Source organism: Dromiciops gliroides, chromosome 3 (assembly GCF_019393635.1).
Source record: "Dromiciops gliroides isolate mDroGli1 chromosome 3, mDroGli1.pri, whole genome shotgun sequence".
Taxonomy (NCBI): domain Eukaryota; kingdom Metazoa; phylum Chordata; class Mammalia; order Microbiotheria; family Microbiotheriidae; genus Dromiciops; species Dromiciops gliroides.
In genome coordinates, this window is record NC_057863.1 from 406,574,182 (window position 1) to 406,588,581 (window position 14,400).

Consider the following 14,400-nt stretch of genomic DNA (forward strand, 5'->3'; position numbering starts at 1 on the left):
GATTCATATTACTACTAGTGGGAAATATAGTAAATTACTTTGCTCTAAAATTATTATTAAAAGCCTAGATATATTATGTACTTACATCTTAGACACCTGTAGCATAAGGTTGCTATTCAAACCAATAAAGCCAAAGTAAGCTAAAATATGGGAGGTTGCTTGGGAAGGAAATCTTATTATTTTGGCATTTCTTTATTAGTAAGACTTCTTTCCAAGTATATCATGCAAATAATTTTAACTTTAGTTACTTATTTTGACTTCCCATAAACTTTGAAAATTGTCGCATAATTTTATCTGATTCTAAACTTCCTTATATTTGTTTACAGATAATCTCAGGTTACAATTCTTTTGAGTTTAACTTTTTTTATAATAAACATTTTCATTTAAAGTTTGAGTTCCAATTCTATCCCCCCCTTCCTTCCCTTCCCTCTTCCCTCTCTGATGCGGTAAGCAATCAGATATAGGTTATACATGTGCAGTTATGTAAAACATCATATTAGTCTTTTTACTATAAGAAAACTCGAATAAAAGAAAAAAATGAAAGAAAGTGAAAAAATAGCCTGCGTGTTCCATCAATATCAGTTCTTTCTTTATAGGTGGAGAATATGCATTCTAATGTGTGCCATCTTATCTCTAGCTTTCTCTCAATGAAGCAACTACAGTTGTCTCTAGAGATTTTCTTTTCTGATTAAGGGGTAATATCTTCCTTACTTAATTAATGTTTCCATCCTTAACCTTCATAAATATCTGAAATAGTACAGCCTTGTGCATACAACAGATCGCTATGAGTTCTAATTGACCTTGGACAGGATGCTTCATTCTTTATGTCCTCACTTTTAAATAGATACCCCCCCCAATTATCAGAAGGGCTATACATCCTGTGGGTCAGGACATATTCATTGAATAAACTAATTTGTAAAGTAATTTGAGGTCATTAGAGGAAAGTTCTATTTAGACATGAAAATCTATTTCATTAATTATTAATGTAGAATCATCATTTGCTACTGTCTTCAGTGTAAATGTTTTGTAGGATGAGTATTTTTGGTAGACTTCCTTTGTGTGTGCATGTATGTGTATGTGTGTAATATACTTATGTGTATATATAAAGTATATATCTCTTACATACATACATATACAACCCCACCCTCCTTTGAGACTGGATCTCCCTATCTTGCCCATGTTGAAAGTATGGTGGCCATTCAAGGGCCGATCCTACTATTCAGAGGTATGAGAATTTTGACCTTCATTTCTGACCCGGGCCAGTTTGTCCCTCCTTAGGCATCCTGATCACTGTCCCCACCCCACCCAAGGGGCTCACTATATTGGTATTGGGCTTAGTATGAACACCTGATTGACTTTAACCCAAAGCTCAGAATTCCCAAGATCAAGCCATCCACCAGCCATAGACTTCATGTAATAGGGATAACATAATGTGTCCTACGACACCAATTATATATGAGGACAAGAGAAAGCCTGGTGCTTCTATCTGAAAGTGAGTGTTAGGAGAAAACAGTGTACCAAGAGACACTGAAACCTTGAACCCTGAACCTCTAAAAAATAGAATTTGACACGAGTTCTTTCTGTCTTGGATCCTTCAAAGGTGGGTTGGTTACTGAAGATATTAAAATAAGAATTTCTGTTTTCAACGTTAAGATAGATCTACAAGATGGACCCCTGATGCTTTTATGGTAAAGTTCCATTGGATTATATTCAAGTCATGAAAAAATGTACAATGTATTTTAGGGCCAATTCATATATGTTTGAATATAACACTATGGCATAAAAGGATCTTGAAAGTCATCTAGCATGTCCCTCTCTTCATGCTATCCTAACTTTCCCAGATATGACAATTTTCAAAGGCCTCTGGAAAAGAGACCTTTTCCTGGAAATTCTTTCTAGAATCTCAAAAAACCTCATTATCAGGAAAATTTTCTTCATGTTTAACCTGATTCCTTTACTCTGTACTTTAAATCTTTTTCTCTTTGTTCTGTACTAGCTGAGATGGAAACCAGCTTTTTATCAACCTCTGAATAATAAGCTGGGAAAATGAACAAGGCCTATTGTGTATGTGAGGGTAACCTACCTATTTCTTTTAAATAAGGAATTTGAAATTTCTCTAATACTGGGACTTTGCTAATGGACTAGTCAGAAACATGCTCATTTTTTCCCCTGTCATATACATCCATTGATACTAGGCCACTCATGATTAAAGGCCAGATCAGGGAGGAAGCAGGGATGATCAACAAATAGAAGGAAAGGTGGATCACGGAGAGCGAGGGTGAGATGGAGTTGAGGTTTAGAAGAATACAGATATAGCTCCAAGTGAAGCTTGGGGCATCTCCTATTTTGGGTTGCTTTCTAGTCTAATTGGCCACACAGCTGAGCTCAGTGGTCTTGCTACTCAACTATGACACCTGCTAAAGGTGTGTGTCCTCCCCTGCTTGCCAGATGGTCATCCAGATGAAGTAACAAAACAGAAGTATGACAAAGGCATCTGTACTGTTTTAGGCATGGATCTGTAGAGATTTTTGCCTACTTTCAGACAGCTTTCATATGAAAATTTTAATAATGCCATTTCTATAATGTGAGATATCCTCAATTTCCTTTCACCTGTCTAGTTATTTTAAAATTATCTCTTATTGATCATTATATATCCTTATTATCACTCCCATTAGAATGAAAACTTATTATGATTAGGGATTGTTTCAGTCTTTTTGTTGTTGTTGTTTTTGGTTTTTTGGTGGGGCAGTGGGGGTTAAGTGACTTGCCCAGGGTCACATAGCTAGTAAGTGTCAAGTGCCTGAGGCTGGATTTGAACTCAGGTCCTCCTGAATCCAGGGCCAGTGCTTTATCCACTGCACCACCTAGCTGCCCTGTTTCAGTCTTTGTACTTGTAAGTGCCTAGCCCAAGTATATATACAGTAGGCACTTAATAAGTCCTTGTTGATGGATTTTCCTATTATCAGAATAGTACATCAAAAAGGACTCATAAAGTCTTAGAATATTAGCTTTGGAAGGGAGCTTGATCATCTAGTCCAGTTGCTCTCACTTTTTGAAACTAATACCCAGAGACAGATAATGACTTGAGCAAGGTCATATAGCAAGTTCTTGGAAGAGTCTGAAATTGAATTCAGATCCACAGACTCCTGGATTAGGGTTTCTTTCCAGTGTGCTATGCTACATCTAAGCTCAGAAACAGGGGAATGATAGAGTGAAGAGGGCTATGAGACAAATTTAGCAACCTGCTCAATGGTCAGAAAGGGAAAATACTGCACCTACAGTGCGGAGGATTAATGAGTCTGATGGAACAGGGGAAAATCACTGAGTTATATTACTTAAAGAGAGGTGATATTAACACTTTGTTTTAGGCTGAACTCTTTAAATTCTGGGATGAACAGATCCACTTATCATGCTATCTATTCTTTGATAAAGGCTCACTTTTTAGAAATTGGTGTCAAGGGATGTGTATCTGCATGATATCTAAAAGCAGTGGCAGCATGGAGATGGTAGTCATCTGCTATGTTGAAAGGGCAAAAAATATTCAAGTTTATGGGCTCTCTAAAAGGACAAATTTTAATCAAAAAATAAAAGAAAGAAAAAAACTTCAGAATCTTGTGAAATCTGGGGAAAGTGGAAGTCACTTGAGGTTGTACAAGAGTAAGACCCTGGGTCAAGCATGGACTGGAATCCAAGAGCAGATGTTAAAGTTTTAGAAAGCAATGCCAGGATAGAATTAGAGACACATGAGTTTGATCTTTTAAGGGGGGTAGATTTTTGAATGTCAGCTTAGAAGGGACTACTGGAGTTTGGATATCCTGGTAAATCCCTTGCCATGATCTTGATTTATTGCCATCTCCTTTATCCTGAGCATTATGTAGAACTGACATTAGCCATTCTGATATTTTTCTGAACTCCTATATGTCTGGGGATGATTTTTCTGAAAGATGTGATTTCAAGAAAAGATGTTAAAGTTTTATATGGTTCATTTGACTTCCTGGTTTTTTTTTGTCCATACATGATTGACAAAAATACTCTAGCTCTGGCAGAATTAAAAAAAAACACCTAAACTAACACAAAAAATACAAAGTCAATCAAAATTGAAAACTCACACAAATCTTTCCCTCTGTTCAAAGACACATACCCCTACTACATTCTTACTAACTGCATATATTTCTCTAAAGGAAAAATTTCCTTTTAAGTGAGACAACTGTTATTTTACTATGTCAATTGAAGTCTCAGATTCAGGTTATATTTATCTTACCTTCCTAAGTATTATCAGGCAACAGTTATATATAAGTTGATTGACAAAATGGAAAATTTTGAGGGTGAGAGAAGAATGAATGGTTATGGTAGAAACAAGGGAAGTGAGTAATCTGAAAGTTTCAGCTTGAATGGTTGAAACCATACCGTATTATGTTTAGTTTACTTTGCTCTAAATAGTACTGTTAACTTTTTCATTTGGTGAATTTTCACCCAAGTGTTAATCACACGTTTCTATAAATTATATTAATTTAACTTATTTGCCTAACTGTTGTTCTGCAGTGAATAGCACGAATGTTCTCAGATTCTTGGCTGTGTGGTCTTGTTGCAGTTGGAAGCGGAACAGAAAACATCTGAAAAGCATTATTTGGATTATGCATGCTGGAGCATCTCATCTTACCTTTAGGATCTGCTTCCTAAATCAAAATTATTCTCACCCATTGTGTTTAATCTTTGTGTCTGTCCCCCAGTATGAGACTGCCTCTGAGTAGGCTTTTTGGAGAAAAGACACTATTGAAATATAAAGTGAGAGATTCCCCTAAGTCTAGAGGCATTCCCCCTTTCTTTTCACTTTAGGAATGAACTCAGAAAATGGTGTATGAGAAAAGGAAAGAGGAAATAAAGTTGATTTTTTTTGATGAGACTATTTTATATTTAGAAAACAGAGGGAATGTTTGGTGTGAGCATTATAGTGTGCCCTTCAATGTTACTGAAAGATTTTTTTAGAAGATGTTTTAGAAAACTTTTTTTCTCTTTTCTAGAGCATGATTTCATCCATTGTAAATAGCACATATTATGCCAATGTGTCAGCAACCAAGTGCCAGGAGTTTGGGAGATGGTATAAAAAGTACAAGAAGATTAAAGGTAATTCACCTTAATTGTTTCTACAATCTCTTTTCACATCTTTCTTAGGCAAATGAATTGTTGATTCTTTGGAGTTAGTACTAATATTAAACCCCTAATAGTTTAAAAAATATAGCACCAGACATGTTACTTCTCATTAAAAGAGGATATTTAAATCTTTCTATAATGTGATATAAATTCAGGGCTTTAAAATCAAAGTATGTGAGAATGAAAGGTAGTTTAAAGAAAATGCTTTTGTTGTATTATATATAGTTGATGGTTTACATAGAATGGTCACCTGTCAAAAGACTTAAACCTGTAAATATATAGCTATATCTATGTAGATATAGACATAGGTAGATATGTAAATAGTTGTGTATATATCTCTATAATAATGAAATGATATTACATAGAGTATTTTTAAAAGTTCAACTGGTATAGAAAATATTCTTACTAGATTTTCAAGAATACTATGTATTTCAAGAATATTATATATATATATATATGTCTTTCTTGGCTGAAGGAGTAGTTATTTAAATACTGCTGAATTTTCTTAAATGATTATGATGTTATATTAGATAGAATTTGGTCAAGTATGATATTTATTCACAAATAACTTTACAGTGAGTTTTTATTTCCCCAAATAGCTTTTATTTGCATATTATTGAAGTGTCAGGCCCTTTAAAACAATATTCTTATTTTAGAATTTTCCTTATAAGTTTTTTTTGGGTATTAGAAAATGCTGATGAGCACATATACGATGATAATGCTTTTAAGTTAATTTTCCCTGCACCTTGAGAGATTTATTTTTTTAAGATAACAGACTGATGATAAAAGGTTCTGTTTTCCATTCTGCATGTATTTAGTGCTTATTAATCTCTTCCCCATTATATGTACTTGTAAATACTACCTTATCAACAGCTAACTAATCCTCTATGTCAGAGCAAATAACAATTTATGATGGGTGGGGATCTTCTTTGGAAAGGAAAGCTTGTAAAATAATTCTTGTAGGATAATAAACATTTTTGTTCCTATTTACAAGGTTACCCTGTAAGAAGTGTAATACTATGGATATACTTTTAATTATATGAAAAGAATAACACCCATCTATTTGAACTATAGTTATGAAGAAAGCCATGGTGTTGACCTACATATGGGAAATTAAGCACTCTGAAATTGAAATGATATATTTCTTTTCAACCCATTCTAAAATTGTTAGGACTCTTTTCTGGTTTGATTACTTTCTATATGTTATTATTAATATTCACCCTTGTGAAACATACAGTGAATAACTCTTCATTATAAAACATTATTGTGTGGTTCACAAGTGTTTCTTTTTGTAAATGCCTCCAAGTTTTTTTAAGGAAATTTTTAAAAGTGCTTCAACATATCCTCTTGGCTAAAAATCAAAAGAGTTATGTAGTTTCAAGGTCATCTGGTAGATCACATTTAGTTGCTGTTATATGTAAATTGCAATGAGCTTCCTATTTCAATAGACCAGGGTGTAATGGCAGTTTTAGAAGGACTAGAAGCCCTTCAGTGTAGTATTCTTACAGTTGCCACTACAGATTCCAAGTGGTTTTTGTACATCTTCTACTTTCTTCCTTTCTTTCTTAGAGCATTCAATTCTTTAAGCTTTCTCTCTCTCTCTCTCTCTCTCTCTCTCTCTCTCTCTCTCTCTCTCTCTCTCTCTCTCTCTCTCTCTCTCTCTCTCTCCCTCCCTCCCTCCCCTCCCTCTCTCTCTCTCTCTCTCTCTCTCTCTCTCTCTCTCTCTCTCTCCCTCTCCCTCTCCCTCTCCCTCTCCCTCTCCCTCTCCCTCTCCCTCTCCCTCTCCCTCTCTGTCTTTCTCTCAGTTAGTAATTGCACAGTTAAAACTTTAAGTGTAGTAAAATCAGAATGAGACCTTGATTTCAATCAAAGGTTCAAGGATCCAAACCTAAAAAAGTTTTCCTGCCACTGTGTACACATACTGTTCAAAGTGATATAGCTAGTCCTTGCTGTTTCACAGTGTGTATGTGTGTGTGACATGTAAACGTTTGTGTATGTGTGTGTGTGTGGTGGGGAGAGATGGGGGGAAATGAAAGAGAATGAGAGAGTAGGAGGAGAAAAAAGAAAGGTTAAGGTATGTGTGAAGTAAACACAAGCTGCCATAAAACAGTTCAAGTGGTGTTGATTCATCAACCAAAGGAGTGGGAGGAAAAATAAAGAATTCATGACAGGTATAGTGATATGGAAAATAAACATCCAGAGAACTTCATTTAAATAATTTTCAACTTTCATAAAAAGAAAATTGTTACATTTATTTTTGGTATCATAGAATCTCTTTTTTGTGATTTATTTTTCCAGTCCAAGTTCAGTTTATAGTAAGACACATTTCATATGTGAAAGAAGAGCTGATTTAGTTAATGAATTGCTGGTTCATATATGGTTTTTTTTTCCAAAATTTAGAAGAGGTCCATGATTTTCCAAATCTGGAAAAGTCATAGGAAAAAAAACCCAAATCTGCCTGGGAATACAGAGGGCTAGTTTCTGTGCTCTTTTGTCCATTCTCATCCCCAAGCAGCCAGTTTCTATGTACAATGGAAGATATGCAGCATAGAAGAGTTTCAAAATAACCTTAGTGATGTCACAAGCTAAATGCAGGGTACAGTGTTAAATATGTTTCCTATTATCTGCTAATGTCTGTTTTAATAAAACAGTGGGAACTAAATGGTTGCTTCTTAATCAAAACCATAGTTTCTTAAACATAAGCTATGTGATTCCGTTACAAATTGCCACATATATAGATCTCGTAGGTCAAGCTTTTCCCCCTTTCTCATAGAAATAAATAAACACTCAAATAATTATATACTCTGAAAGATCAAAGTAAATATGACTAAAACCTAGCAAAAATAAAAGTCCACTGGAAGGAGGAAAAAAGCATCAGATTGCAGATTCTATACCTAATGCTTAAATAAATATGAGAAAGTGAATAATCAATAATTTGATATCATTAACAACAGATGTAAAACTATATACAAATGGAATTGTATGAAATTTGTAGTAAACATTCTCAGTATGCATTTTGTTGGACTTACTGTAAATATAGCTTAACTATTTACTCTTATTCTTTAAAAAATCCTAAATTGGTTTTGGGTAGTATGTTAACTTTCTTTTCTGTAATGATCACATTAGGATAGATTGTTTACTTTTTTCTTTAATTTCAGAGACAATTATGGTTTACCAAGAGGCATAGGAATTGCTATTAATGCTTTAAAAATAAATGAATAGGCTGCTTTTGGATATTCTTGTTTCTAATTCTCTAAGCCAGCTACCTAGTTATTTTGTGATGTCAGAATATTGTGGAGGGTGATACAATGGTTAAGAAATTACTCTTTATTATTCCACACACAGTACTACAATGTCAATCCCCATATAGCTGGCTCTTTTGTAAGCCGACAGTTTCGAGTTTATTGTCTTCCTATAGAGAGTATGGCAATGATTGTTTAATTATTGAGAGTTTTGCTCTCAACCCCAAGTGTTGTTTTTAGTGTTCATTGACTAAATATAATCTATTCTGAAATTGAAATATTTAGATTTTTGAACTATTATTGTTAAGATGTATGCCTTATACAGTAATGTTTAGTTTTAAAGGATTTGATCAGGTCAAGATGAAAGAGCAGGCTTTTAAAGAATTGTCTCCCTTTATAGCGGTTTTCACATAGCATGAACTTGGTTTTTATGCACACTTATTTTATCCAGTTTGTGATTATACAATGTTAATGATGTAGTTCACAAAAAACATCAAACACTAAACATTTATTGTGGCCTACTTCTGTGAGGTAACCAGATTATTAATTGGCAAGCATTTAATTAAGCTCCTATTGTGTACCAGGTTCTATGCTAGGTGCTGGACAAGAGTGTGTCCAGCAAAGGAATGCTCATATAGAATACTTCCATATCAGATCCAAATGAGGAATTAGTGATTTCATGAATTCCAACTTAGTTTGTACTTAAAGATTTTTTTTTCTTCTACTACTAATGAGAATAAAGCAGGTTGTTTTGTAATCTCTTGGACAGTTTAGAATCTTAAATTCAATCTCCTGTATAATCCATGAATTAGGAATTAAGGGGTCATTGGAAGTTCATTTGAATGTTGTTGAAGCTGTCAAAAAATTATTTGTCACATAATACTGTTCGTAGACATAGTGGACTAAGTCTTGCCTTCCTCAAAGTTAGAGTAAAATGCATTATCACTTTACTTCCAGCTCCCCTTCCCCCGCCCCATCATAATTTTGCAAGATAAATTTCTGATTGTTAACTGTCACATTTATTCATTTGAGTTTATTTGCAAAATGTGGAAGCTGGGGTGATTTTCAAAAACCAGTGTTACTTACCATGACTGCCTTATTCCAGTAATCAGTGTTTTATCTGGCCCTGTCTGATCCAGTCTTGTAAGATCAAACATCCAGGCCAGCGAGCAGACAGTAAACAAAGCCCATGAAGGGTTTTGGTAAACATGAAGATTAGATGTTGAATGGAAATTAAACTCCTTGAACTATTCCTCTGCACTAAAGTGGTTAAGTGGGTCGTGATTAAAAGAAATAAGTAATTATGATCATTATAGTTGAAATGATATAAAGTTACCACATTTAAAGCACCTCTTGTACCCTAAAATGATTCCGTCATTTATAAAGTGGTGGCTCAATATTGTAAAGAAAATTCAATGTTTTCTCTAGCTTATGCCACAAGAGAGTCCAGGTCTTTAAATATGGTAGGACAATCACTTTAATATCATTACAATCCTGTCTGAATGGCCTTGGGTCCCAGGTAGGACAATCACTTTAATATTATTACAATACTGTCTGAATGGCCTTGTTTGGGATCCTGTTCTGACCAGATTAAAATAATGAAATGTTTTTCCCCCCTACTATGACATATAAAAGGCTTAGTTCTAACTGCACAGGTGCTTCTTTGGTCAGAATATTATCATTCATAACAGACCAAAGAAGCAGGAAACAATGTTGTATGTTTATGTAATCTTTGTGCCTAAGTATTTAAAAAGGGAAACTTGGCTACCTGATCACATTACTTGGTTTTGTCAAGGATGCATTATGGAAATAGCCTTCTAGTAGATTGGTAAAAAGAACTAAAAGGAACACCAGCTGTCTGCCTATCCTTGAAGCTCAGCTGGTGAGGGATACTCGGACCAAGAGAGTGCAGGTATAGTTATGGTACATGCTCAGTTGGTAGCCCATCCATGTGAAGGCAGTCAATTTAGCCATTGAAAACATACCAATGACTTGCTGGTGATCAGTTCTATCTGATTCCTTACCTTAACATACTTAAAGAAGGAGGTCATGTGAATTGACTGTGATAGTTAGGAAAAGTATATCACAATGGATTCAATATCCCTTTGCAATAATCAAGTAATCTTATTCTTTTTTTTTTTCATTGTGTGTGTGTGTGTGTGTGTGTGTGTGTGAGAGAGAGAGAGAGAGAGAGAGAGAGAGAGAGAGAGAGAGAGAGAGAAAGAGAGAGAGAGAGAGAGAGAGAGAAAGTCAGTGTCTGTCTCTGTTTATTAACATACCCCTTCTCTAGATCAATCCAGGCAGGTTTGGAACTTGAAAGTGGGACCTAACCAACACTCTGATACCCTTGAATGAGCTCTGGTGAGGGCTTTTAGAATCTGAAGAGGGTTTGAATTGAATCACTACTAAAGAACCAACTGAAGGGTTTGTTATAAGGACTATGAGGTCTTGAAGGTCCATTATATTTCAGAGGCACATGGTGTCTCAATGGATAAAATGCTGGGCCTGGATTCAGGAAAATCTGAGTTCAAATTCTGCCAGACACTAGCTGTGTGATCTGAGGAAAGTTACTTCATCTCTTTCTGCCTCAGTTTTCTTAACTCTAAAGTAGGATAATAGCACCTGACTCAGTTTTTTTTTCGTTTCTGAGAATCGAATGAGTATTTGCCAAAGCACTTAGCACAGTACCTGGCATATAGAGGGTGTGTGTAACAAATGTTTGTTCTCTTCCTCCTCTTCTCCAAATTATCAAAGTAGTTCAAAGGCATAGCTGATGTTTCAGAACCACTTTAGAAGATGTCCTAAATTAAACTAAATCTTAGGCTATTCATAAATTCTGGTCCTAACCTGAATATTTGAGGGGTGTGTGTGCAGATTTAGGGCCTTGAAGACTTCATGGCTACCCTGTGGTGTAAGTTTAAAGACTTTATCTGCTTTCTCTTCATGCTTCTTCCCCTTATACTTGCCCCAAAGCTACAAAAGATTTTAAACTCTCAACACTTTTTATTGGCAGATGTTGCAACAGAAATGCTCTTTAGACATTAGAAGCAGCCCCCTTGTCCCTAAATACTATTACTATTCTTTGTTCTTTAGTGTAGATTAATGTAGGCATGAACATATTCACTTAGCATAGGTGCTTATTTACACATAGGATAAATTGTAGCAATAATCCAATGTTCGTAATTTGACCTCTGAAAGAACATGCTACTAACTACATTCTGTAAACTGCAGAAACTACTTTCTAAAGTAGTGAACATTACATCAATATAGGAAGGAGGTAAAGGTTCCAAGAGAGATCTCTTGTAATTAACTAGTCCCTGGAATTAACAAACATTTACTGTTTGTTGTTACTGTAGAACAACTCTGCTTTAGTGGCCATATTACATTTCTTATTAAATGCATATCATGTTTGCTTAAGATATTTGAGAAAGCTGATCTTAAGACTTATCTCAAGAATGGCATTAGTACCTAAAACTGGAATAAATGACCTTTCACATTCAAGTCCCATAGGGTCTCAATCTATTTCCATATCTCCCAATACTCTTTTTTTTTTTTTTTGGCAGGGCAATGGGGGTTAAGTGACTTGCCCAGGGTCACACAGCCAATAAGTGTCAAGTGTCCTGAGGCCGGATTTGAACTCAGGAACTCCTGAATCCCAGGCCGGTGCTTTATCCACTGCGCCACCTAGCCGCCCCCCTATTTCCATATCTCAATAAATTATAAATTATTTGTATTTTTAAACAAAAGGTTAGGTTATACTTATATATAGATATTGCATAGATTAATGCCTATTTGATTAAACTTTTTTTCCAAGGCTATATGGGGGGATTACATAAGTAGCCACAATGACAAAGGGAGAATTCTGCTATATATAAATGTTGGGATTCATCAACACTTTGGAGGGGTATGAAGACCCCATTCATGGATGTATTGATGTATGGATGTATAGTTCATACATAACCCATTCACACCCTCTCATCCATGTTTCCCGAAAATCTTTCTTAGAGGATCTACTCAACTTATTGGAAACCTTCCTTGTTTTCTCCTTATATTTCAGTCAGTTCCCCTTTTGTCCCTCATAATTCAAGTTTGATTCCTTATTATATAATGAAGTGCATTTTTCCCCTCCTCTATTGAGAACACCGCTTCATAATTAAAATGGAAACCAACTTAAAATATAATTAGCTATGTAAGTATTTGCATTACACATAATTTTCTTGGAATATTCCTAATGAGAAAGGAAGTAAAGTGACAATGGAGAACAGTTTGAAAGTAAAAAGTGCAGTAGTATTCCGAAGAGTAGAATTGAGAAAATAATTCTGGTAAAGTGGGATAATATTCATTTTTCCCAGGCAGCATAATAGTTTGAAGTTTTTATTACCACATTGGAAGAGGTATCTGAAACTAAATTGCTTTACAGTCAAGGTATGTGTTCCTGTGGAGTTTAAATGATGGAAAAAAGGACTTTGATAATAAGAGGAAAATACACCTAAGAAAACTAGTCATGTGATATGATCACAATGCCCATTGGTATGGCTTTGGTTCTAGGGCTGGAAGCATTTCCCTTACAAGCCTTGTTTTATTAGGGAATTATAACTTGGCTCTGACTATTCGCCTAAGGCAGAGCCTTTCCAAGCTAAGTCTCAAACCCAGAAACAAATTTTCTTTAACAAATTTAGAGGGTGAAAAAAAAGAAGCACAAAAACCCTTTAGGTTTGGGAAGTCCTAAAAGACACCCATATGCCAAGCTTTGTTTTCCTTTGCCCTCCAGTAACTTCAAACTGCTTACATTTTCTTTAATTATATTTAGTGAGACCTTTTGATAATAGTTTTTTTTTAATGGTGTTGGATTGATGTGTGAGAAAAAAAGATACTGCACATGAGCCTTTGCTTCCCCCCAAACCTTACTTGTCTTAACATTGAAAAGATTTCATATTAGAAATTGATTTTTCCCTCCTAAATCATCTCCCTACCTGAAAGCAAATAGGAGTTTTTCTTCAATGATCGGGTCTTTGGCGCATTAGGACTACGAGATATTGTTCTATTCTAACAGGGAAACAGGTGTGTGTGTGTGTGTGTGTGTGTGTGACACACATGCTTTTAGTGTCTAGCAGTGGTATTATGTGGGGTAAGAGGGCTGTTACTGTTACTCTCCCCAACTCTTGGCTATCGTTTCCCTCGGGTGTGATTTTCCTCACCAGTCACTTCCTGGCCCCCTAGTCCTCAGGAAGAACCACTTTCCTTTCAGATTTAGCCTCTGAACAAAATGGGAAGGGAAATGACAATGGCCCCCTCTACCTCAACTATAAACTGGTAAGGCCTCATAAAAATGTGCATATAGATTAGTAAGGCCCAACAGCTTTTAGAACAAAGTATTAGAGGCAGCTAGATGGCGCAATGGATAGAGCATCGGCCCTGGATTCAGGAGGACCTGAGTTCAAATGTGGTCTCAGACCCTTGACACTTACTAGCTGTGGTGACCCTGGGCAAGTCACTTAACCCCCATTGCCCCACAAAAAACAACAAACAAACAAACAAAAAACAAAGTATTAGCTTAAGAAACAAAATAAATTTTTAAATACATAAATGTAAACAAAGTTTTACAAAGCAGAATAAGTTTCCTGTGTCCCTCCAGGAAGGCTTCGGGCTCCTGCACTTTCCAAAGAGAGGAGAGAACAAAAGTAGAGAAGACAAAGATCCCTGGCTCGGGCATTAGGAGTCTTGAATAGTCTGAGCAATGCAGTCCAGTTCTGTGTCTTGTGAATAATTTGTACCACTAGGATCCTGGAATCTCTATGCATACTTTCATCACCACTCTTTTTGCAGCTTCTGCTCTAGGCTCCCATAACCTCTTTCATCCTATAATGCTTCTTGGTTTCCCATGTTCACTCCTTAGTTTGGGAAGGTCTAGGTCATCAGCCAAAATGAGGCTCTCTCTGTGTCAAGGTGAGGACAAATCTTGGCTGTTGAGAAGGGAAATAATGAGGGAGAGGATTTCTGCAAATCT

At 35.6% G+C, this 14,400-nt stretch overlaps 1 protein-coding gene across 5 annotated transcripts in view; it reads left to right on the forward strand.

Annotated features, from left to right (window-relative positions):
- The window catches only part of SATB2 (SATB homeobox 2), a 241,115-nt gene that overhangs the window by 113,474 nt on the left and 113,241 nt on the right, over nt 1–14,400 (forward strand). For all 5 annotated transcript variants that reach the window (XM_043995694.1, XM_043995695.1, XM_043995697.1 and 2 more), the window contains one exon: nt 5,022–5,124. In XM_043995694.1, the coding sequence (XP_043851629.1) occupies nt 5,022–5,124 (103 nt within the window). The remainder of the gene's footprint in view (nt 1–5,021; nt 5,125–14,400) is intronic.